The following is a 26,902-nucleotide window of genomic DNA, read 5'->3' as shown; positions in this document are numbered from 1 at the left end:
GCTTCATTTTGTAGCCGAAAATAGTGAACTAAAACAGTAGAGGTTACGCTAAAATGAGGAGAGATGAAGAGATCGGTTATCATTTTTTACTATGTACTATGAGGGACCCATATAACAAACAAGTAGTCATGTAAATCATAATCTATATGAAATTATTTTTAAACAACAACAAAAGAACTCTAAAAGAAAAAGGGAAAATGTATAGTTAAATAAGATGGAAGCGATGAAAAGCTAAAACTCTGTCCTTGTGTAATATATTCAGGAGGGGACATGCAGGGGATCAATGGCAGCTTAGGCCAAATTGACCACTGAATACCACATCACATTCCTAGGGGGGAATCGGCCAATCAAAGCCCTTGCTGCCTCTGACTCACAGTCAGTCTGTCAGTCTGTCCGTCTATCCGTCTGACTGACAGGCCCCAGACGCTCCTGTCTCTCCCGCTCTCCCTCACTCTGTCTCGCTCTCCCTGTCAGCCTGATGCTGTATTCACATCATGGCTGCATGAACAGACAGAGAAGGAGACGGGAAAGTCACTCTGATCGGTAAAGCCCGCATACACAAGTTCACAAGCATGCATACAGGCAAACACACTCACATATACAAACACAGAACCAAATCACTCCCCTTCCACACCAATGACATTTGTAGGTTACAATGGGAACAGTGGTGTACAGACAAGGCTCCTGACCTATCATGTGTTGTTTCTCTTGCTAACCTAAAGACATCATATTATATTTAATTACCATGACCGTTTTAAGGAATTTGTATGAAAAGTATCATGTGTAACTGCTGTGTGTATGCTTACATGTAACCTGTGAGAACAGCCTTAGGATGCAAAATGAATGTCAGTGTGTACTTTACATATTTGGATACTTATGTTTTGTGTGTTTACTACATGTAGGACAACACTTTATTGCAAACTGATCTTCCCAGCAGTGTTTTTATTCATACTGTCAGTTCCTTGTTGGTGCCTTGAGGGCTTATTCAAATAGATTGTGTGCACTGTAGCTGCAGAATATTTTTTGCTGGTTTGCTGTGAGGTTTTTAGGCTAGCTTGTAGAAAATTAAAAGAATTGCCTAAAGTTCAGAGAAACTGCCTTAGCAATCAGAATTAGATGGTATGACTACAAGGCGAGATGTAGGGGCAATAATGCATGTTATTTAGGAGGTCTTCCTGTACTATTCTGCTGACTTTGCATGAATGCAGCAGGAGATCATTTGGTCTCCAAGGTCCGGCATGACGTTCAATCTCAACTTGTGAAAAACATAATTAGATTGATGTCTCAATATCATGAAGAAATATGAGCTGTGATGCCGTTCATGAACATAAGACTGCACTTTTTGTTAGTCGTCCGTCTCTTTTCAGGATCCCAGCCGGTCCAAGAGTTACGAGTCGATGACAGGATGGACTGATGAATTGTAAATCCTGTCAGCACACACATGTGCACACACACATTCACATAGAATACTCACATATACACACGCAGAGGAGTCAAAAGGTTATGCTGCCTCCTGCTGTGTTGCCAAGCCCCACAGGATGTCTCACCAACTGTGATGCGAACACATGTAGCAGTTGTGACACAGACACACACACACACTTACTGTACATACGTTCATGCAACACACACAGATATTCAACATGCTTGGACAAAGTGCCAGAATAATCTCCACAGAGGCCCCCTCCCTTTTCCTCACTTCCTCCAGTCAAACTTATAAAAATGCTCGCTCTTGAATTCACACGCACACACACTTCTACAAAAAGACATCCTGCAGCCCTTCCTAGATGTCATGGTGGCGAGCTGGGTATTGTAAATGTGTGAGATGACATGGCTAACACTATTACTCCACTCCAACATTAGTCACCAACCTGACTCACACACTCACTGAAAGACATCTCCAGCTTTATACCACAGCTTGTGTTCTCTGTAGTAGGCACACACAATCACACACACATCGCTATTGTCTTTTCGTAGTAGAACAAATTATCTTCATATAAAGCACAGTTGCATTCGATTCAATTCCTGATTAAATGTTGTCTGTGTGGGTGGGGAAGGAGGGAAGCATGGCTGTGTGGTCTATTAGTGTCAGCCAGAAACACACCACACACTTAGAGCCAATCACGAGCAATGGGTCTACGCACCGCACACTCACAATCAATTAGCTGAAACATCTGTGGGTGGATGAGCCTATATTCATGTGTGTGCGAGAGTGGGTGTGTGTAAATCACAACTGATTTAAAGCGAGAAACGCTACTTTCCTACTTTCCCTCCCTGTGGTGTCTCATTGTTGGCCCATACTGAGGTGGGGTTTCTTTTGCCAGGTCTGGTGTTTCCACACACACACACACACACACACACACACACACACACACACACACACACACACACACACACACACACACACACACACACACACACACACTCTCCACACACACACACACACACACACACACACACACACACACACACACACACACACACACACACACACACACACACACACACCCACACACCCACAGTGTAGATTTCAGAGTCTGTGTTAGCTTCATTAGAGCAGGAGAGAGAATGGGCACAGCGCTGTTGGCATGTGGGTTAGATTAGCCAGGCCTGCCGAGCCTTATAAACCTCGTTCTATTGCTGAGACAGAGAGACACAGAGAGGGGGTGGGGGTCCTTTCTAATATATTTTGCAAAAAGAAACATAATTGAGAGACAGGAGCAAGTTTCCACTAAGGACACCAGAGACTAACGGGCAACAATGAAAGTGCTGCAGTGGAAACTCACCTCTTTGTTTTAAGAACGACACCTTAGAGACCGAGCATTAACACACACACACTGTATCGACACACATACTCATGCATTATATAAAATGGAGTTTGCTCTCGCATATGTACACACTAGCACACATGCAAAGTAAGATATTTAAGGTTTTCAGCATGCAATATATAAACTGCTTGTGTTTGTGTTAGTTTAGAGACTTTATAGATGTTTAAAGACAGCTAAACTTCCCCATACAAACTCCTCTTCATCTCTGGTCTTCCTGCAGTCCAGCTTTATTCACGGGCCCATTCACTTGAAATGAATATGAATTGTGATAGACGTCCATTTTAGCAAAAAAATCTGAAGTTATGTGTTAGTGTCTGTGTGAGTGTGTGTGTGTGTGAGAGAGAGAGAGAGAGAGAGAGAGAGAGAGAGAGAGAGAGAGAGAGAGAGAGAGAGAGAGAGAGAGAGAGAGAGAGAGAGAGAGAGTGTGTGGGCAACCTTTTTGCGGTATCATGTGGACTCACCCCTTTTGCGCATTGTGAGGGCAGAGGTGTGTGCTGCTTCAGTGCACAAGCCGCCTGCCTTATCATTGCACTGTGGGCATCTTGACAGTACCATCTGGGTTTTAGATGATACTGAAGGCCACACACACTCATTCACCTTTCTGAACACTGTAACGCTGTAAGGTACACACAGGAACACAAACACCACACTCACATGGAGTTTTCTTTTTTAGAAACAGGGTGTTCTGTTCAGGTAAACATACTGCTGCTAATAGCAACCCCTTGCTGACACTGTCTGACTTGCATTGTTAATTCCAGTGTTAAAGGTAATAATACTCAGTTCAAAAATACAAGACAATGTCCTGCATTCAGAATGTTACTTAAATAAAATTACAAAAGTATAAGCAGCAAAATAAACTAAGAAGTACTCATTAACTCATCAACTCTTATCGGAAGTCTGTTTACCTCAAGTGATAGATTTGCACTAACATGCATATTCGGGTTAAAAGAACAGTTGGAGCCAGGTTCAAAGAGTTTGGCAAAGTACTTGGTAGTTCCCTGATAACTGCATTACTCACAGCAGGCTCACACACAGACACACGATCATAGGAAGACGGCTGTCTGGATTTATGAGTGGTCTTTGAGCACTGACAGCTACAAATATCAATCTACTATTTCATTTCACTATCAATACATAAATATCAGACTTGCCTGAATTACTGAACGTAAAAAAGCAGGTGGTGATCTTTCTCCACATTGACACATGACACATAGACTTCCTTTCTCTCGGAAATAGGCTTTGGGGCCCTTTCAAACATCTCAAAATGCAGTCTCTTTAAATCTGCCAGTGACAATGGAGAATTCAACTATTAAGTACGAGCCAGTGTTTTGATATACTGGTTGTAAAATTCACCTCCAGCTGAAGTTCCTGAAATCAAATTAAAGAATTAAGAAATAAATGACACACTCAGGAAACATGTACAATATGTTTGAACTCTCACAATACAGTTAACAATGTTTGTTTTCCTTTCCAATGTAACTCTAGTATTCATTTTGTGTTAGCTCTGGTTTTGGTCTATTTAGCTACTAAAAACTAGCCCCTGATTGTGTCTGTCTGCTGTTTAGTTCAGAGCAGCTGCCTGATGCGTTTGAAAACAACACTATATCTGTCATATTGTTTTTACATTGTCTTTTGATAGATTGTTAATATAAATATGGATTTAATTTGTTTCCTTTTTTTAAAGATCAGCACACGCTGATTTAAAGTAAAACCCTGAATGTACATCTTGCTGATCTCTGTTACAATTAACTAACAACAGCAGAAAGACTAAGTGCTTTCCTTCACCTTTGGGAAATGTTAATGGACATTTTAAATCCACTTGTATCGTCTTTAATGTACATGTACATGTACATTATACTTAGCATCGTAAGTAACATTTAGTGTGGGTGTATGGGGGGGTGTCTTGCTCAAGGGCACCTTGACAGAGCACAGGAGAACAATTGGTACCTCTCAAAGTACCAGTCCACGCTCCGTACTTCGTTAGATTTGAGACTTGACCCATCGACAGACAAGCTAAATAAATGAAATACATGTACTGTAAAGAAGCAGACAGGAAAATCCAGACTGACAAGTCAGCAACATGGTACTTTTTTGGCTCTTTCCTCCATTATATGCAAGATGAAGGATTGCACTTGACCTTGCATGTGTTTATAATTTGGCTATTTCCTCTCATCCCTCCCTCCTCTCATCCTCCCTGGGGCAAGGTCTGGCCCCGTGCACCTCTACTTTAAGTGACCCTCCACCTACCAGCCCCCCTCCACTTTCACCCTGTGTTTGTGTGTGTGTGTTTGTCTTCAAAGTCAAGTGCATTATTGTGTGCAGAATTAAAGATAATCCTCCGTACTGCCTCTGTGCCGCATAAGCCCCTAGAGCCCCTTTTTACCTTTTACCTCCACAACAACACACATCTCTCTGAGCCCCATCTTACCGAAAGATCTGCCCAGATGCACTAAAGACAGACAGCTCAGACAGACAGGGAGAGTGGGGGGGGGGGGTGTTCAGTTGGAACCAGCTGGACAGAGCAGAAGTAATGAAAGACCTCTTCAAATCGGCAGCCGCTTGGTGTGTCCCTGCACAGCAGTGCAGCTCTCCAGGTCTTTGCATGCATGTCCACACACACTCCTGCTCATATTAAACTCTGCTTTTCTCACTTTACTGCCCTTCCTTCCTCCTTTCTATTTACGCAGCTTATCACTGTAACGTGGCACACAGCTTCTGAAATGTATGATACATCTGTGAGGCGTGCAGAACGTTTTTGCAGAGTTTTATCAAGGAATGAATCACAAATAAACATCAACCTATCATACAGAGACCACCATCTCTCATTTAAAGCCAGGAATTCTAAACAGATGTCTTTTTGCATTTGCTTGCACAACAGTGAGCATAGCCGCATTTTTGGATGTGGGAAGCTAAAGTGAGGGTTCACACTGGATTCAGTAGGGACGAGAAAACTGCACCTCTGTAGTAATCACAATGGCCACGGTCCAAGCATAATACTGATCCCCAGGACTCTAACCACACACACACATATGCACACACACATTTGCACACACACATATGCACACACACCTATGCACACACACATATGCGCGCACACACACACACACACACACACACACACACACACACACACACACACACACACACACACACACACACACACACACACACACACACACACACACATACACACACACACACCACACACACACACACACACACACACAGTACTGTCCATGTGCAGATACTCAGGCACACATGCTCAAAAAACACCCAGGTAATCATTTCCATATTTATTTTCTTTGTATTCATATTCCTTTCCCCTTCATTCAGTATGTTTTCATTAAAACAATGCCAAGCCTCTCAAAGCCAGTTAAATAAGAGATTTTTGGGTATCCCATTTGAAGGGCCTCGCTCAAAGTGTGGTGGGCGTCTGTACCATGTCAGGGATTATGTGGGATGTTATTGCCAAAAACTCAATGAGACCCTGGACTCTCCCAATCTGTTGTAACTGTGGTTTCACCCTAGTCAAAGGCTCATTTTGATTCATTCAATGTACAAATGATTCAATATATTGGATCCAAGTATTAGCACAAATAGCATATTCAATCCATCAACTGTCACACATCAGCACCTTACAAAGAGCCAGGCCCCAGCTGTAAGCCTATAGCTTTTAGACATAAACCCCTTGTTGCAGTATTTTTCTAATTTATCAAACCCCCTCCAATTAAACATGATCCCCACTGGTTTGTGCACGCTACAGGGCAGTTAAGTCAAATTTCTCTGAGACTTTAGTCAGAAAAAATACAAAATGCCACATACATAAGTGTGCAAGAGGTTTCTACCCCTTCACTTACAATGCAGTAAACTCAGCAAGACGTCTTGCATTTAGGACGAGATGAAACCAAAAGAAAACAACGGGAAATATGCGTCACAGTCGGTTCGAGGGCACGCAGATCGAGGAGAGTGAGTTCATACTGCGCCAGTACGGCAAACTGAGCCATTTAATTGTTAGTGTGAACAATAAAACCCTACTAATACCAGCTAAATCCTGTTTATATTAAATAGGTGAGGTGTTTCTTTTATAGCATATGGAGAACTGGTTCTAATCATATTAAAATATCTTATGGTCTATGGTATGCACCTGTAAATGTAATTGACTGAAAGTGTTTTAACAAGCAACCACCACACTGCCCTCTTCAGGGAAAATAGAGAAACTGGAGAGGTGATGCCTGATGGGGTAGAGTCGCAAAATAGTAGAATGGAAGAATTAGCTACATTTAATACATTGGATGATTTGGTCTTCATCTTGCCTTGTTATTTTGCTTGACATTTATTCATGATTGAAATTAGTTATTTTCACCGGGTGGATACATTTATTACCTGGTAGTTTGTCAACACCGTATATTTCTGGCTGTTGTGTTCGGACTTGTTGAGGTGGTGAAACTGAGGGAAATCAAAATGGTTAGCTACTGTGCCCCCCCTCTTCTGAACTATAACAAGATCCAGGTGCGCTCTTACACAGTCATGCTCAAACCTACACACACAGACACACACACACAGACACACACACACACACACACACACACACACACACACACACACACACACACACACACACACACACACACACACACACACACACACACACACACACACAGTAATGAGATATGTTGGTGGTTAAGGTGTTAAAAGTTCCTCTGGGCAGCAGTAGGACCACCATCTTGGTGCTTAGCTGCCGCTCATTTTCTGATCACACAATTCAAGTAGACTGCCCTGTTACACTACTTAAACACTGTGCATTCAAACACACATGTATATACTTAAAAACACAAAATGTTGGCGGCCCTGCATGTAATCATCTCTGTCCCTGAGGCACTCTGGGCTGTATGCTATTGGTCACGCTTTGACCCAGAAGTGCCGTCCACCATGCCGCTGTTTTTCATCACCATCTCCACGGTAACCACGCTTTAAGTCACCGTGACAATGAATTCCACCTGGGCCTGTGACACTTGCCTCCTTTACTCTAAGACCAACATTCAATCACATCTCCCTATCTGCTCTACAGCCCTCCATAGCTCTTTCTAACTCCATGTCATGTCTAATCGGCCTCCCTGCTCTGTCCCTCACTCAATCACTCACACACTCTCCATGAACCCCCTTTGTGTCGGCTGTTTTCATAGCCTTCTGATCTTCTGCATTACGAGATCCACTGCCAGATTGACCAGTCAGGGGGCCATGGGGCAGAAATAAGCTGGAGGCCCCCTGTTTAAACCCTGTTTGCGCACTCTATGTGCCCACAAGTGCAGTGCAAACAGAAATATTAATTTGATTGGTAAAAATATGTTGCTGTTTTTTTATTCTGAGTTTGCCGCTACACTCATGTTATTTAATTACAGTTTTTACCGACAAATTGGCAATAAAACTATGGAATGTGGGTCCCCTAAAGATCTGGAGCTTGGCTGCCCTGTTGCCTGAATGTAAACAAAGAAAATATATTCATAAGGTTTTGGTTAATGGGAAATGGTACAGAATAAGGCCTACCATTAACATTTGACCTCATGTTCACCATGCAATTGCACGCTTCAAGTCTATCCAGAAAAAACGAAAGTTCTCTGCTGCCCTCATGTGGTTGCACTGAGGAGGAGCAGGCAGTGAGTATTGGTGTTTTTTAGGAAGTCAGGTTTGTTTTTATTATTTTATTCTCCCATCATGCATTAGATCAGTGGTTCTCAAACTTTTTCTGTCAGGCCCCCCCTTTGGAGAAAAAAAAAAGTTGGGCCCCTCCAACACAAGTCAGGCTCAGTGGCGGCGCCAGAGATTTATTTTGGGGGTGCTGTGGGGTAGCTTGACGTTTCATAGAGGGTGCTCAAACATTTAGGGTTTCCCATTAATGTACCGGTCGCTACAGTGGAATTTTCTACTGCAACAATCCCCACGCATATACACAGTGTACCCGCAACTGTTACAATGAAGGCTCGATAATCAGCTCACGGCATATAGGTGTAAGCAGGGGTAAAGTGCTATTTTTATAGGTGGTGTGTGGACCTCACATAGGGGGGTCCGGGGGCAAGCTCCCCCGGGAAGATTTATTTTTAAATATTGAAGTTAAATGCATCAATCTGGTGCACTTTGAGAGCAAAATGAAGAGATCTATGGATACATCTCTCAACACCCATATGAAACAGAACTGTAAACAGATTTACTTTTTCTTTATGGATATTTTACAAATCACCCTTTTAAACGTTATTCTTTTTTTTACTGTCATATAGTATTGCATACCTGTTTTTCATTTATTCTCTTATTTTTGTATAACTATAATGATCATATAAACGTGTGCCTCGGAAATAATTGTTTACTTTAATGGTGACCAAAACGTTTCAGACCCACTGAGATAACACTGAGAGAGTCCTTTAGCTCACTGAGCCTCTCTGACAGGAGAGGACTCTCCTCCACTTTGTTGTTGAAAAAACTCCTTATATCCGTTAGCGTAGCTCGCTAGCACCAGAAGCTAACAACAACGATCTCAGGTACCGGTGCGCTCTCTCTCTCTCGCTTGCGCACGCACACAAAATGGCTCGTTCCACACACACACACAGAGCTTTAATGAAACACAGAGACCCAGACGTAATAGTACTGTACTGTATCATATTATTTTCGAATCAATAATTTTTCAAATTATGATTTTTTTTTAAATAACCATTTTTCCTCCTGGTCTCTCGTGCCCCCCCCCTGTCATGCCTCTGCGCCCCCCAGGGGGTGCGCGCCCCCCCACTTTGGGAACCACTGCATTAGATCGTTTTCTTAATTGAATAATATTGGTGGCTAAATCTATATATGAAACCTTTTTCTCTACATCCCAATATTTGAAGTTCTGTTAAAGTCTAAATACTCCTTCATTTTACCACCAGTATAAACACTCACAGGAACAAGCAGCATTGTAATTTACAATGGAATAGCATTCAGCTCACCAAGTATGCACCAAGCTTTGTTATTTTGAATCCCCCACACTTTGGGGGCTACTGTTTTCTTCAGGGTTATTGAAATTGAATATATTCTTCATTCTATGGATTTAGGATGTATTGTTTTCACTTTAGAGGTTGTACTACATAGCCAATATATGTAATAGTAAAACATATATTTACAAACATAAATAAATAATAATTTAACAGCAAACATATTCCAGTTAACCAATCATACATGCATACTGTGGCCTATATAGTTTAGCAGCCAATAGGGTGTTTACACATGAACATACTGGGCATTATGGTGTAGGGTAGCCTATATTTGGTCATGTGACAATCCACCCACCTGACCACATGTCATACAGATACTGCTTGCTCGGAAAATGAACAATAACAATATTGTTTTTGCATTCATTTCAACAACTGCTGCTCACTTGAGTATGCAACAGGAAAGCATCATCCACATCATCATTTCACAGTCAATTACATTAAACCCCTCATAAGAATCTTCAATCTCCATCTATTGATAGATTACAAACATGTCTTTGACTGTTTTCTTATAGATCGACCATGGCTGTTTAGCCATTACACGGAGAGTGCAAGTCAGTTTTGTCCAGGTTTTCTCCCTCTAGCGGCCACCGAGATCTGGGCAGCAGTAACCGTCCACAGCCGCTTCCTCCTGTGGCTCAGACGGAGGGAGAGAGAGGGGGGAGGAAGGACGCAGAATGGCGAACGTGCAGTGCTCCAAATGCACGGCCGAAAGAAGAGGGTTTCGGCGGGAACTTGATTCTTGGCGACACAAATTGATACACTGCGTTGGTATGATCAATTTGCAGTTGCATATTTTGTAAAAAATCAACCAGCGTCAAAGTGATTTCGCCCGGTAGCTGCTGGATCGCTACCCACAGCTATGTTAGATTGCTAGCTAGTGCTAGCTAAGCTAGTAGCCTGGCACTGTAGGTGGCCAGCGTTAGCCGTTAAGTTAAGCTGGCAGGCTAATATTTACCAGCTGGCTAGCCCGTCGAGTTTGGCTCCTTTTCTTTGTCCCCCTGAGCTAGCTTGATACCCACCGGTGCTAGCTCCGTCAAAGTGTGTTATCTGACTTGGATGATACTGTACATGTAGCATTAAGGCATAACACATATTTTGCAATTAACTGATCGCCAAACCGTAAGCTTAATTAGTTTATTGACATAATGTTGGCTATGCTAATGTTCTGCTAACATGCTATGCTAACATTAACGTTGTTGATGTTATTTGGGGGAGGGGATGGTTGCTACGGTAGAGCTGCTCATGTCAGTGCAATAATAGAAAAGCACACATCACGGGGGTCTCGACTAACGGTTTTCCTCGCACCGTTTGCTTTTTTAAACACCGTATTTTATGCTTCAGAAACCGGTCACTTTAGGCTAGCTCACCCGAAGCTAGCTGGATTTCATCTGCTTTGTAGGCTAATGTTCAATCACAGTGACATCAAAATCGTTATGCATGAACACCAATAAAAACATAAAAGTAACAATGTTAATACTATTTACGAATTTAGTTTATTGTTCTTTGGAGTTTACCAAGTTAATATTTAGACTCTTTATTCAAGTGTGTATGTGTTGCTGACAGTTGGGTATCGTAGTCCGCTTATCTGTCAGATCTGTTGCCGTCACACTGTTCCAGTAAAGTACACGGATAAAATGGGAGGAACACATATCACTATAATGTTAGGCAACTTAAATATGCATAAGTTATTCGTATCAGTACTGAACGACTGTTCTGTTCATTTTGTCTTGCAGGGTTTGAAAGCATTCTGGAGGGAATCTATGGCCCACTGCTGCTGAAGGACCTCAATTTATTTGATGGTGGGTTTTTATATGTACATTTAAAAACGTCCTAACTTTTTGTAATCCTAGACATATTTTATATTTATTATCAAGTTTTAAGCAGACATTACTTAGACAGGAGTAAATGGTGCTTTATTTGTGCAATATTTTCAGGATTTTTGAACATTCGGTTCTCTAGTGAATATTTATGGCAGTGCGACAAAGTATGGTGTATTTAGTCAACCTGTAAATTATTAACTAAATGCCGTATTGTTTGTTACATTTAAGTTTCCCACTTAAATTTACCAAACTTAAATATATGAGATTAACCTTGTTAAGTCGAGTAGTATGATGTATTTTCATTCATGATACATTTATAATTTTAATTGATCTATAACATCTGTAGAACTATGAAAATATAGTTTGACCCAAATCTGCCAGGACAACATAATGTAATCACATCACTTTACATTATTTCATGTCGACTGCAGGCCAGCCGATGTTTGGCCTTTGAACATTCTTGGGAATCAAAAGTTAAAAAAGCGATAGGTTTTATTTTTTTTAATTGCAATAAACAGAAAATGCAGCTATATCATAAAGTAAACCGTGTACTAACTGCTACACTCTTGGTATCAAACAAGACTAAACACTACATGGCACCCTTATTGCTCCTAGTTCAAGTTAATAATTATAAATAAATTAAAGAGTACAATATTGTTTTTCAAGGGCATACGCCTTTTTAGAATTGTTGAAAAACATGTGTTTAGATTGATGAAACTGATTATATAACCAAGGTTCACACCCAGACACAATTCTGTATAAGTTGCAAACAGGTAAACATCATATACTACTCAGTAGTTATCATAATAATACTTCTTGTTTGGCACTTTCAGTTTATAGAAAAGAATATAAGTCTTAATTGTCATTATACATGTACAATGAAAAGAGAAGAGTTACTCCTTTTTAAGGTGTCATCAAAACATTCAGAAAAATAGAGAACAAACAACAAAAACATGCAGCATTCTTAGTTATGTTTAAAAAAAAAAAAACATTAACATAAATGTAGGTACTGAAAAGATAAATGAATTCCAATAATTAAAAGAATCTTAAATTATTTGCAAATGTAATCCCAGCTCATTTCATTATTATCTGATCTTTGCAAATGTATTAATTGTATCTATCAGGGGTATATACCACTTTACTCACTGCAGCTCTTAATATCGCAGCTTGCCATCACAGGCCTCCAGCACTTACAACAAAAAAAGGACACAGCTCATTTGACACAATCTGTTCTCTCAATGCAGTCAGCAGTGCCATCTGGAGTCTGAGTAAGGTTAGACAGGAACATAATCTGATGATGTGTCATAGAGACCTGGCAGTCATGATGAAATGATTGACGGACATTCATATCCTGCCTTTATATTTTAAGAGGGCTGAGCAAAGTGTGCTTGTAACAGCTCTTATTGAGGGCAAAAGGCAAATCAAATCAAATATTTACTCATCATTGCTTTTGAATTGTATACAATATATATTCAAATGTGTGTATATTTAATATCATAATAAATGTTCTGGAACTTTCATTTAGAAAACATTAATTTATTAAATAACTACTTCAACCAATCCAATATTGTTACAATGCAGTCTTTCTCTTTGATTTGCAACATTGCTCATAACCGTCTATGGCCCCATTCAAATCTAAATTGCACCCGTGGCATACATTTGTGTGATGATGATGTTTGGAAACAACCTCCTGTCAATCAAGTAAGCTGTTGGAAGTCTTTACGTATTAATGCCTGGTTATGTGTAATTGTGTCTTTCAGACTGCGAACCTGAAGAGTTAGATGACTGGTCCCTAGAAACAAATTGCGCTCAATGTTCATTCTGCAACCTTCCCCTCGACAAACTCAGCAGTGTGAGTATTTTTCTAGTCAAGATAATATTAGTGTGTTTGTCTGTTGAACATATTTATATGATATGGTTTAATATAAGATGAAGGAAAAAATAAGATATACAGCAATCGGATAAATAACCTTGTATCTTTTTCTTGTAGGATCATGCACCTGCAGCCACCTCGCCCCTCTCCTCCCCCTCTGATTACTCTCCCTGCCAGGCTCCAAACATCTCTGAGAGCAGCCAATCAGCACACAGGTTTCTCCATGCTGTGTTTTACAAGAAAGGTAAGCCTTTTGATGCATGGCACACACATTTTAACTTCTGATACACTCATGCTCCTGTCAAAGGCGCACAGTAGTTATCTAGTTGCTTTCTTAATAGATATAAAAGTCTAAAGAGAATTCAATGTCCTGTTCTTCATTAGATGTGGCACTGGGCTGCGATTTCAAAATCCCTCTGGTTGCCCAGGAGCTAATGAAGAAGATGATACATCAGTTTGCCTTGGAGTACGCATCCAAGTGCCTACAACACACCAGTACAGATGGTGCTACAACAAGGATTTCATCACCTCTGTCACAAACATCAGATGCCCCTCTGGACCTCACAGTGAGCCGAACTGGAAACGAGAAAGAAAGTGAAAGTGACCCAGGTAGTAGAGGTGTTTCAAATATTAGGAAATGAATGTTTCCAGCCTGCAAAGTTTTAAGACTGTAACATTGATGTTTTCTTAAGGTACGAAACCTCTGTAACTCAAACCCTAATCAGTTAACATGATTTCTTCTTGTAACAGATGCCGTGCTCGACCTCTCCAACAGGAACTCTGCTTCGTCAACATCAATAAAAGGAAAAGCTTCAGGGTAAGAGTTTTTTTTTATATTTGAATTGCCTCTGGCTCGTACATTTAGTGGTATTCCTCCTCCTGGCAAATGCAGAAGGAAACCCTATCGTTAATATTATTTTAAAATGGGGGCTATTCCCTAATACAATAATTAAATTACAGGACCTAAGCATTTTTGTCCAAACCCAGTAGGACTTTGCATGTGAGTAACTGAATTCAGCATTATTACCAGTCATTTCATAGAGTTGAACAGCAAGGCTCAAATTGAAAGGTTAGCATCAACACCGTGTTGTACTACTGTTGTTTTTAACAGCGCTACTCTCTGGCCTATTTGAGGATATCTGTTCATTGTTAGTTATTATGAGAGCTAGCTTGTGTCTTGTGTTTTACTTCTATGGGGATGACTCTTTTATCTTTTGAGCAGTAACGTCACAGCAATGGCACTATAATATTTGCGAACAGGATTGCACAATGAGGAGAACATTGCAGTACCTCATAACGATTTTACCTCCTTTTTTATGATGAGTTTGATTATTCAACCTTCAAGCATGTAGGACTCTCGCTGAAGGATATCACAAAACTACAAGGGTTGTGTGTGAGCGCCAAAGTAAGCCCAGCCATTCACAGACAGTCCCACCTGGACGTGAAGAGGCTTTGCCACACACACAAGACGTGTGTAAGAGACACACAGCAGCAGTGTGTGAGAACAGACAGACATGAAACATAAGAGTCGCAGTGATGTTACCAACACAATACATAAATGAGTGGACCCCTCGCTCTGCACTCCCCCTGTCCCCTATGCCAAAATCAAACCCCCTCCATCTCCTCCATCCTGACCCTGCTGTTTGGTCCTCCATTCCCTAGGAGGCAGCGAAGGCAGAAGGAGGAGTACATTGAGAGGAGCTTGGAGCTGTCTGAGGGGTTGCTGTCCAAGGCCTTGAAGGACATACATTCAGGGAGGCTGCAGGAGCAGCGGGCCGCATTGCTTTATGGGATTCCCCTTCGCACCCTGAGGCAAGGTCTAGACGGCTTGGCTGAAGGGAGGCTGGGGATGCTTCATCAACTCGCACCAGGAAGCAGGGATGAAATTACATCATACAATGTGATGTCATCAATGTTTGGCGGCGAAGCTCGTCTTGTTCTTCAGAAGGTGGCGGCGTGGGCGGAGCAGGCAGAAATTGGAGGAGCTGCAGAGGAGAATGGCGACTTTAGTTTCCCTTCATCCTCCCTCTCCTTTTATAAGCCAAGTGGTCAACACAAAACCCTCCCCAACTCTTTTCCCCAGCTCAGGGATGCTCTCCAGCCTCCACCAAGCCCCACTCCCAGTCTGGAGCAACCAACGTCCCTGCGTATTCCTCAGGTTCGCTCCATAGCTGACCATAACAGGGCGGTCCCCGCTGAGAATGGCTGCTCGGCTGAAAACCTGCATCAACGTACCTCATCAATGGAGGGTACTGCCAGTTCATCGACAGCTACTGCTAGACCCTCATCTCTCTTCAAACTCAGACCTCCTTTCTTACCACATGGCTGTCCAGGCAGTGCCAACCAGTCACCTCATCGCCTCGGACCACGCGGGTCCTCACTGGATGACTCAGAAGACGGGGTCAGGGATAAAGACAAGCAACCAAGAAAGAAGCGTGGAAGATACCGCCAGTACGACTTCGATCTGTTGGAGGAGGCCATCACTATGGTAATGGGAGGTCGCATGAGCGTGTCCAAGGCCCAGGGGATTTACGGGGTGCCCCATAGCACACTGGAGTACAAAGTCAAAGAGCGCACTGGAACTCTGAAGAACCCGCCCAAGAAGAAATCTGCCATATTTTGTTCATCCAATTCCAACTCGTCTGGTTCTGGAACCATGACGGGTTCCACTAACTCAGGGACTCTTGCCTCAGCTGCTGACGCAAAGATGTTCTAGAACACATAACGCCTCTAGAACTCCTCAACACTTGAACTCATCACCTCTGACAAGATACATGTTTTCTGGAGACACTTGTTTAAATACAACACATGCCTTTTACAAAGTATATGGATATCGATATTCAGGTCTTTTAACTATGTGTCTGTTATGTGATAGTCATACTTTTCGCTGTATTTCTAGCTTTTTCCTGGGCTTTGTTTAGTGGAGCTACAAGCGTTTATGAGGCCGTCGTGCGACTTTGGTTCAGCAAAACTCCTCGTAGCTTAATTTCTTTTCTATATCACTAAACCTAAAAGATCTTAAAAGATATGGCTTGTGTCAAATGTTCCATAAACTTTGTCTTAAACTGTAGTCGGGTATAACAGAAACTTTTCTGCATTTGTCCACTACTTTTACAATTAATCTTATCATCCGGTGTGTTACAGGTGCCCTTTATATTTTGAAGACAAAGCCATTTTTTAAACAAAATGTTGTAATGCACAGAGCTTGTGCATTATAACACTACTCACTCGCTACAATGATCAATCAGTTGGTTTTGGTCTTGTTTTTATGTCTATTGGATTAGTTTCTTTCAACAAGGAGAAAAACTGACAGTGATTGTTTTTCACTAGATTGCCCAGGATTAAGTATGATAAATACAGTTGTGGACCTCTAAGAGCTATCAAATAAAGTATGACTATCACGTTTGCTAGCTATTAGGTTATTCAGGTTTGATTCTATTCTTAAAGCTCCTTCTTAAAGGAGCGTTGATGATTGTCATTTACAGCCTTCTATCTCTCTCTGGGTATTTTACCTGGGCTACTGAAGTGACTTAGAGCCATTATAACAGATTGAAAACTCATTGCTGTTTTTAGAGACCTCTACAAACAGGGAGATTGTACAGTATAAACTGCTGTGGTCGCTGCATCTTCACTGAGTTTTTGTTGAAGAGATTAGTTTATGAAAGCCATTTTGTGTCCTCATAATTCTCCTTTCTATTTGTGCAAACTAGTCTGAACATTGTATTGAGTGTAGTTGGAATGCAACTGTGCAGCATGTTTTCAATGTGCACTGATAAGCTTGGGAAATGTATGTTATTGTGTATGTGTACCTTTTGTAAAAGATGTTTTATCATCTCATATATTTACTAATTCTGCTACTGTAGCTGTATTAATGTAAACCTCATTCATGACTGCTGCTTAAAACTTAACTACTGGATTGTTTCCCTGGCACAAAGAGGCGTAGCTACAACAAAGAAGCTTAATTTAACTTATTTCAATGCATTGTGTGTAACTTACATGAGATTAGGTGCATGTATAGGGTTTAATGTTTTTGATGGTTGATTGTGTAGGCTACTGGAGGTTACAGTAGTTTTGACAATGACTTGATTCAGTGTAAGGCTTTTTTGTTTGTGTCTGGGGAAATGCTAAATGTTGCGTCGATGCTTGTGTCTGCCTCTGAAATGGGCATATTTCCATTAACAGTGCTACTTCCAAAGCAGCAGTTCAGGGTTACCCACACAAAGCTGCTTTGATTTTATTTTTGCTGCGATGTCAGTCTGCCTGTCTCTCTCTCTCTCTAACCTCGTTGCCACATATATACCTCTGAATTGTATCTGCCTATATCCCAGTGTCAGGTTTCACGTCAAGGACTCTGTGATACGATACTGAATCTGCTGGGGTATGAGCTCTTGTTAGCTTACAAACACGTCTGAGCAGTTTGTCTCTCAAGGAACAACACAAGGGTGTAAATGTATTGCCATCAACAACATTTAAACTCCTTCAAGTAATTGTTTTAATTATTGTAGGGTTCTTCAGCCGTTTTGTTGTGAAATAATCGTTTTTTTTAATGGTTTTAATTCGACCCTGTGGCATACAGGAGATATGCCATGTTTTTAGCTTGCAGATAAACTTGGTGCAAGTTTTTGTCCTTGTTGGTTATATTTGTATTTGTTATTTAAATGGTAATCGTACAAGTATTTCATTTTTTAAGCCTTTTGGTCAGATTGATAGGCATTTCAATCGTTGTAACTTAAGCAACTATACAACTACTGATGTCTCCGCTCCTGAATGTCTCCGCTTTTTACAGTACACAATGCCTGTGTCTGGGGCCGCAGCATGATGTGTCTACTCTGGGAATGATCTGCTATTTTGATCAAACGGCCTGTTTTTTAACAAGCCTAAACACCTCTTAGAATTTACAAGTAATCATTGTATGTGTTTAATTACAGTTTATTCTTAGAACACACTGGTGCTTGTTTTCAACTTGAGATTAATTTGCATTTATTGTTTTTGACTACTGGCAAATCTTTTGAATGACAGATATCCGCTATGTATGCATAAATCAACTATTGCACTATGATTTATAAGCAGCATTTTTATTGTAGAAACCTTCTGTTGATGTTGCTGCATACTTATTTATGATTGTGCTTCAGAACTGTGATTTTACTAGCTTGATTGTTGTAGTAATTTATTTGTAATTGGGCACTTTGATGCAATGTGAAATGTGTATTTCTGCATGGACGCTTTAAATGTTAGCCCATATCATTTATTTGATCCTAAAAAGACACCCTTGACTATTGTGGTTGTTTAGTGCTTATGTTAAGATTACATTATTTAAGTGATTTAAAAAAAAAACTCAACAGTCACATGACATAATGTAATACTCTTATAGTGCATCCAGTCCAACAAAACCCTGACAAGGACTGTACTTAAACAGCACTTGAAGTGTTGGAAATACTATCCAATTAAAAACAGATGAACATTTAAAATAATATATTAAAATCAGTTAGTTAAGAAGTGAAATAAATCACTCACTGTACCTGATTTAAATGTTAGTTGATTTGAACATTAGATTTTTTTAGTTTTGTTGTTGGAAGTGCTGTTAAAAAAACAATTTGTTTAAGCGTTCTACAATCGTTCCTTCTGCTCTAGCAGAATGTTATCTTTTGCCTTCAGCAACTCATCAATAAAACAATTCTCTAATCAATCGCCTGTCATTATTTTTCTAAAAAAAAGTGGTTTGTGGATCATCAACAGTTTACAAGGAAAATGGTTGTTTTACTTAGTGTTTAAATAAATTATTTTGCATGTCTGCTAGAAAAAGTCAGTTTGTTCAACCAGAACTTTGTAATCCAGTTGAGATCTTATTCACATTAAAGTGTTTGCGTATGCAGCAAAAGCCAAATGTGTTGGTGTAAACATGTTTGTTATCTCTTCTATAATACAGCAATAGGAAAAAGCATGCAAGAGTAATTAATAAGAGAACAATAACATTGCACATCATATGTATGCATGGAGACATTTGGAGTTGTGTGAATGGTTGTAGATCTCTGAAAATGTTTGCGTCATTTAACAAGGTGCAAGATAACAGAATATTCACTAATGGAGGAAGTGGAAACCATCTACCAGGCATGATTAATTAACACAATATTTTAATATAAAAATGTGTCGGACACCTCGAGTACTTTTTTAATGTTTGTCATATTCAACTGTGCTTCGCTATGAGTAAAACTCCATTCTTTTTATTTTTGTCTTTAGCTTCCTGTTGTCGTCATTAAAGGAAGAATTGGGAGATCTGGGACAGCGAGGGACTCGGCTCCGTCAGAGCTCTGCGTTAGGTGCTGTTCTCAGCTTGCTCTGCGCAGCACATCGTTCCTTACTCTACCACATCCTGAAGCTGGCATGCCAGGAAAAAATGCTGTTGTTTCTTAATCACAGAGCTGAAGGTCAAACAGAATCTCACTCCTCTTACTGTGGTGTAAGCCAACAGGATATTGTTACCCCTAATGCAGTCCCATTTAGTGAATGTAAAGCCCATAACAGCAACTTATTCTGCCCCTCAATTGACTTTGATCATCAAGATCTTGGCAGCGCAATGTATCATCCAGGAGACTCCAAGTCCAAATGTAACATCCATCACTTCTCTTTAACAGACTGTAAAAGTGACACTCCTCCTGGCTCAAGCTACAGCTGTGTGCAGAGGTGCAGGAGGGAAACCTACACCGCTATGTGCCCCAAGAGGCTGCACTGCATTTCCGGCCAAAGCCTGGCTGTAGGTCATATAAACAACCTAGTGTGTTCATTTACATCCTCTCCTTCGTTATCCCAATCCCCTTCAGTTTGCACTCCCTCCTCTAGTGTATGCCCTTCTTCATCGATTTGCTGTAACCAACACAACCCCCACTCTTGTCCCTGCTATTCAAACCATGCCTGTCTGACGCAGGTCAGGAACTCAATAGAAAAAGGGATGGGAGATGGAGATCCTCCTTGTCCTGTCCTGAAGAGAGAGCAGAGCCCCTCTCCTCCTCCACTGTCCCCTATGCCCTCAGACATGGATACAAAAGCTGATGAAAAGCCACCCTCTCTTCTTCACCATAGACAAGAGAAGGAAACTGACCTAATTGTTAAAGATGGCATGGTGAATGAACGCCAACAGGAAGCAGGTGTGGATACAGCTACAGAAATGGAGCGACACTGTAGCACCCCAAGCAGTATACATTCTGAGCAAAACCCAAGTGGGACTTCACTGCAAGATGTTGTGAATCGGTTCAGTGAGAAACTGGAGACAATCGGACCTATAGAGAAGGATATACCTCTGGTATTCACAGCCGTTAATGTCTCTAAAAAGGAGCGGCCACAGTGTCCCTCGACAAGTCAGAACCTGCAGTTTCAGGCTGATGCCCATTTGACTGAAATTATCACAACAGTGCTTCACACAGGCAGTGCTAGTGACTACAATCTCAGTGAGCTGTTCAATCGCCATGACAGCAAAGAGCCCAAGTCACCGAATACTCGCTCACGACGACGCCAAGAAGTCCTTGCTGCTATAGCAACACCTGCTGATGATTCTTCAACCAGAAGGCAAACCTTAAAAATTAAACGAGAGCTTGCACTGTTTGACCGGTCTTACAGTAGAAGGAAGGCGCGACAAGCAAAGAGGCAAAGATTGAATGATGGAAATGTTGCTGCAAATACATTACACACTTTATCAGATTCAAACCTAGTTCAAGAGGATTCTCAAAACGAAATGGAGCTAGGTGTTGAACCTGCAGAGAACCATCGTTTTAGGGAGGGACCACTGAACATTATCATTGCAAAAAGTGACAATGGAATAAAAGAGGAGATAAAAGCATATATAGTAACAGAAGGAGTTCAGATCATTAAAGCAGTGGAGAAAGAAAGGGAAATATCCTTTGGGGGAAAAGATCTTACCCACTCAGGCACTTTACCTACCCCTGAGCTACAGAGTACATTTGGCATACAAGGCTTGAAGGGGGACAGTGTACAGACAAAGAAGATGGCAATGACTGCAACCTCTGCAAAACGGTGCAGCAGGCCCGATGGTATGGGTACTGATGCTGTAAAGGAAATGAACAGTGATAACGAAGCGTCCTCAGGTCAAAGCACTGATGGTGACAATAGACGAGGCATAGGTAAAGATTACCATAATCCAAATGGAAATAGGCAGAAAGGTCCGTCACACCACTCCAAGGACTCAGGGCGAACCAGGAGACATATAGTGCCTCCACAGCGTTTCTCCTCTTATGTCACAGAGCCCAGGAAGATGTTTTATGTTTCATGTTTCTCTGAAAACACCTCCAACCAGGAAACTGAAATGGACAACGTTTCGACATCTAGCACAGTAGATGCCTTATCCAAAGTTCCAGACGCTGAGGGCTCTAAACTGGAATCAATAAGGGAAGCCCTTTTGTCCTCATCTCAATCGCCAGAGAGAGATGAGTGTGAAACATCCTACAAAGGTTTTTCCACAAATCAGGTGACTCCACAGGTGGCTGCCAAAGCAAAGAGTCAAACAAAACAAAGCATGGACAATGAAACAGATGGCAGCAACTCTGATGACAAGCTTTTTAGAAGGCTGCGGTCATCTCCAAAAAGAATACAGTACTCAAAGACAGCTTCAAGCACTCTCCAAAACCCATCAAATATGGATGTCCCAATGAAGTCTGCTACCTGTGTTGAAAGCCCTCCCAACTCCCAAGTCCAGTACACTAGTCCAATAAAGCTTATGTTTGTATCACCAGTAAAGGATAAGGAAGGGGTCAGATATAGTCTTAAATCTGCATATTCTGGTTCTAGTGAACAGGAACACTTTGACCCCTGTATAGAGTCTTCATGGTCAGGAACAAAAAGTCAGACAACTTCTCCTGCAAAATCTGCTTCATCAACACTTAGGTCAGGTCCTTCACCAGCCAAGTCCTTTTCTTCATCCAGGTTAGCTTCTTTATCACCGAAGTCGTCATCTTCCCCCAAGTCTGCTTCTTCACCAGCCAAGTCTGGTTCTTCACCAACCAAGTCAGCGTCTTCACCCAAGTCAGCTTCTTCACCATCCAAGTCTGGTTCTTCACCACTCAAGTCAGCATCTTCACCCAAGTCTGCTTCATCATCACCTAAAATAGGTTCCAGACGATCAGGCGAAGGTACTCCGACTAAGCATGTGGATGTAGCTGAAAGCCAGAGATCACCAGGTGGCTCAATGTCTTTCCATGAAACCACTCCAAAAAGGCGTCCAGGCCGGCCAAAGAAGCTGGGGCCACAACTTGAGCAAAAGGCAAAGAGGCCAATCGGTCGACCACGCAAGGAGAAGGCTGTGGATTCAGTACTGGGGGAAAAAACAGTAAATGGAAAATCTTTTACAGCATACGAGGCTGAGGAAAATGTAAACAAGAACTTAAAAATAACAGTCGTGTTTGGCCGTTCTAGGAGAAACAAACGAACCGTGGCCGAGGGATTTGACCAGCTGCAAACTGAATTCCATGATGCTTGTGAAGCAGTTGGCCTTAAAAGTGATTTGAGTATTTTAGTGCACAACTCTGAGACCAATTCAAGTAGCATCAAAAGAGCATCATCAGAATTGTCAGATGAATTAAGTTTTGTCAGTCCTCAATCTAGCAGTACCATCAAATGTCAGAAACGGGATGACTCTGCACCCTCAAGGAAACCAGGTAGACCTGCAAAAGTTAAAATCTCTGGAATCTCAGTCACAGTAACTACAGTGTCTCCTCGTCAGCGTAAAATTCTGATAAATAAGGATACTCGGCAGTCTCCTGAAACACTAATTCCTAAGAAAGTACTCCTACCAGAATTCAAATCTGCCAATGAGCCCCGGACAATCAGTCGACAGTCATCCAGCAAAATCAGTCAAATTGTAGAAGGGATTGAAATAGAGGATGAAAATAAAGACAAATTGCCAAAGCAGCCTGTTGCAGTGCGTCACTCAATGAGAGTGAGAAAGCCTTCAATCCACTTTCTGCACGCTGTTGCCACCTCCACCTCTAGATCATACAGCCACAGCAATGCTCTGCTACGGCGCTCCAAACAACTTCTGCTAAACAAGGCCAGCAACGAAAGGAGACAGGGGGAGCAACAGAGTAGTGTGGAGACTTTAAGGGAGAGAAGACGGCCCTGTGAACAAGAGAAGAATCACATATCTCAGGACCTTGGCAGAGTGGCCGGAGTATCTGTCGATTCAATCTTTACCCCAAGGGAGACGCTAAGGTGGTGGACACCATCAGCAGAAGAAAAGACTATGAGTGAGGAGCTTGCCAGGCGAATACGAGTCATCTCTGACACTTGGGTCTCAAACACTGGGGAGAACCAAGTAAAAGAGACTGCTTTTAAATCGAAACAAGGCAAGAGTTCATTTGCCAGGAGGTCCAAACATTCCTCTGTGGTACGAACCCTGTTTGACTGTCCTCCTGAAGAACCAAGGTCCTGTAGTATGCAGCAGGTCTGCTCCTGGTTTATGAAAACCACAGAGACACAGTCCCTTTCTATTGTCAAGAAGGCAAGCTCACGTAATTCTTACGAACTGATGCATTTTCCTCGTACTATCAATAAAGCGAGTGTTTGCACCAGTCCTCAGGCCCAGCGACTGCGCAAACACATCAAGAAATTCGCCAAAACTGTGCCAAAAAGTCCTTTGCAACATCAACAAGCTCAAAGGAGATTGAGGAAGAGAAATGAGAAAATAAGGCGACAACTTTTTGCCACAGGTCGGCTCAATCAAAGAGCCCAATGGTGGAGAAGCAGATCATTTGGCAAATATCAGACCACTCTATTTAGAGCAAAGATAAAGTTCCTAACCCGAAAAGAAAGGGAGAGATGTCAAAAGAAGCACAGGAATAAGAAAAACATAAATGTAGCTACACGTTCAAATGGACAGAAAGTAACTGGACTACTACCAAAACGTAAAGCATTACGTAGATCAGCAAGAGGTCAGTTATCTGACTGTTTGGAAAACAGTTCTGTTAACCAAACTCAGGAGCCTGCGGATGTACCTAAAGAGCACAACATCTGCTCCAAAGCCTGGAGTCCTGAGACACTGAAGGAATGCAGAGTGTTTCTGAGGAAGATTAACTCTCCGGACAATGAATCAACTGAGGAAGAGTGGGACTCCTGTACTGTGACACTGGATGATGGGTCACCTTCGGCATACCTCTTAGCAGGAAGGAAGAAAGAACTTGTAGGAGTTGTTAAAGCTGTGAAAACTGAAAGAAAAAGGAGTACCATCTCAAGAGAGCAAGCAGGTTCTGCACCGAAATCAGTCCAGGTGCAGGATGAGGTGCCAGAGAGGAGGAGGAATGGCAAATACAAAAGTCCTTTGGTTGCTTCTACTGAACCACCGCAACCACCACCAGCGAAAATATTGAGACAATCGCGAGTGAGAGGCCTTACCGGGCCGAGATGGTGCGACTTTGTTTTTGGTAACTACCTTGCTTATTTTATTAAAATTGTATTTTCAATTTTGAGTTACTATATCAATTTTTCCCATTTCTCTTCTCTGACAGAAAACTAATTGAAGCATGATGCCTCCTCCGACCTGGGGAAGGGACTGTTGCTTAACGTGGTGCCTTTGGACATTGAGCTGACCACAAGGACTGACCAATCCCGCTATGGTTCAGTCTTACACTCAGCAATTATGTAGCAGTCTAACTTAACAAAAGCTTGATGTTGCACTATTTTTATCTATGGATATGTACAGAAATGTTAATTTTTTTTTATTGCATTTTTCTTTCTGAGCGCGTATAGTAGATCAAATCATTACGGTGAAGAGAGTTTTTGGGGATATGTGCTTAAAACAGTGAGCCATGTCAGAGTAGCTGTAATTAAAGGAAAGGCTTGAGATCATTACGATAGTGCCATCTCCCCCAAAACATACCTCATTATCAAGGCCACCACTTATTCTAGAGACAATGCCCTTACGAATGTACAGCCCTAAAACCCCCCCCCAAAATTAATTTAATTGTATTTATAGTCACCCTTACTTTGGCACTGTTAAAATAAAATGCTAATTTAATATAATACGTTTTTTAGATTTTGGTAAACGTATGTTGAAAACTAATTTTATTTTCCTAATCCGAGCCCTGTTTGCAATATATTTGTTTGTCGCTGTTGTATTGCAAGCCAGTAGCCAAAATGTAGTGTGAATGAAGGACTCTTTATCTCTTTAAAGAAGCCCCATTTTTAACCCAATCATTCTCTAAATGGGCTCCAACTATGACATTGTGTATTTAACTACAGTAATTGGCGATCCACGTGTACTTTAACCAATGTCACTATTTCCTTTTTGAGTTTATTTAAAACAATATCTGCAAGTCTAAGCCACAAACGGCCATTAATCTAAATATACAGCCCCACACAATGTAGTCATATGTGAAGAGATTTAGAAGTGATGCCGTTTTAGAGGGAAAGAAGGTAGATTCTTATTCATTTGTTGGTTTGTGGGATCCGTCTTGTTTTATTCAGTTATCTTTATGTGAATGTCATCTTGTTTTCACCCAAAGCAGATACTGTATGTTAGTGTCGGATCTACTCCTTGCACTATTTCATCTGAGATTATTAACCCCACTACACAGATTCCTCCCCGATATTTTGCACATCCTGTGTCCCACTGCCAAACCCTACTGTAAACTAGAGGATCTATTTGGTGCAATACAAACCCAGATGATTTATCAATATGTAGTAATTATTTTATTGCTGACAGATGAATGGATGTACACAATTACCAGTGGCCTGGGATGTTACTTCAGTTACATAGCCATGTAATGTGATTTTAGAGGATATTACATACTTTATTTTTTCTCCCACCTGCTTTGTTCTCCTCATGAAGCCGAAAAATAACAGATCCTTAATTGTTATAATAGCATTAAATTGTTTATCATAAATGTACTAGCATTATTTACTGTTAAATGCAGGTGGAATATGTGTTGCTGTTGCGTTTTCTCTTGAGTTTCTGTGTTTGCAGCAAGAGACGCCTACCTCCACTGGTGCTCAGCTAAGACTATTTTGCTTATCAACTGAGTGGTGGACATGGCCAGATTGATGATCTGTTAACACTAATCTTGGATCATTATGGTGTTAAGAGCGCAGGTAGATCCAAGATGTCTGGCTGTAGGTCAAAGCTTAAACCTGTAGTGTGTGTGTGTTGTGTCTGACTATCCTTGTATGTGCGTCTGGTTGCCCTCTCAACACGAGGGATGGCCCAGTCTTGTGATCAGTGCTCTGTTGAAGAACCTGGTGCTAAACATCTGTTGTATATTTTCTTTATCATGTGTTTTTATACTGCCCATTACAGATGCAACAAAGAGGTGTCTGTGATCGGAATAATAAAGAGTCTTTCTAAAAATAACCAGTGAGAAATATTATTGT

At 41.3% G+C, this 26,902-nt stretch overlaps 1 protein-coding gene across 2 annotated transcripts; it reads left to right on the top strand.

Annotated features, from left to right (window-relative positions):
* Positions 1-10,439: 10,439 nt before the first annotated feature.
* Positions 10,440-26,882, top strand: lcorl (ligand dependent nuclear receptor corepressor-like). Of its 2 annotated transcripts, XM_034120356.1 has the most exons (8): positions 10,440-10,609; positions 11,575-11,640; positions 13,422-13,513; positions 13,652-13,778; positions 13,919-14,143; positions 14,285-14,351; positions 19,772-24,957; positions 25,042-26,882. In XM_034120356.1, the coding sequence occupies exons 1-8, from the start codon at positions 10,516-10,518 to the stop codon at positions 25,047-25,049; spliced, it is 5,865 nt and encodes a 1,954-aa protein (XP_033976247.1). In that variant the 5' UTR covers positions 10,440-10,515; the 3' UTR covers positions 25,050-26,882. The 2 variants fall into 2 exon arrangements, with proteins under 2 accessions (XP_033976247.1, XP_033976248.1); XM_034120357.1 differs by lacking the exons at positions 19,772-24,957; positions 25,042-26,882 and adding an exon at positions 15,197-19,220.
* The last annotated feature ends 20 nt before the right edge of the window (positions 26,883-26,902 follow it).

The sequence above is a fragment of the Trematomus bernacchii genome, unplaced genomic scaffold (assembly GCF_902827165.1).
Source record: "Trematomus bernacchii unplaced genomic scaffold, fTreBer1.1, whole genome shotgun sequence".
NCBI classification, from domain to species: domain Eukaryota; kingdom Metazoa; phylum Chordata; class Actinopteri; order Perciformes; family Nototheniidae; genus Trematomus; species Trematomus bernacchii.
This window is presented reverse-complemented; position numbering and strand designations above follow the sequence as displayed.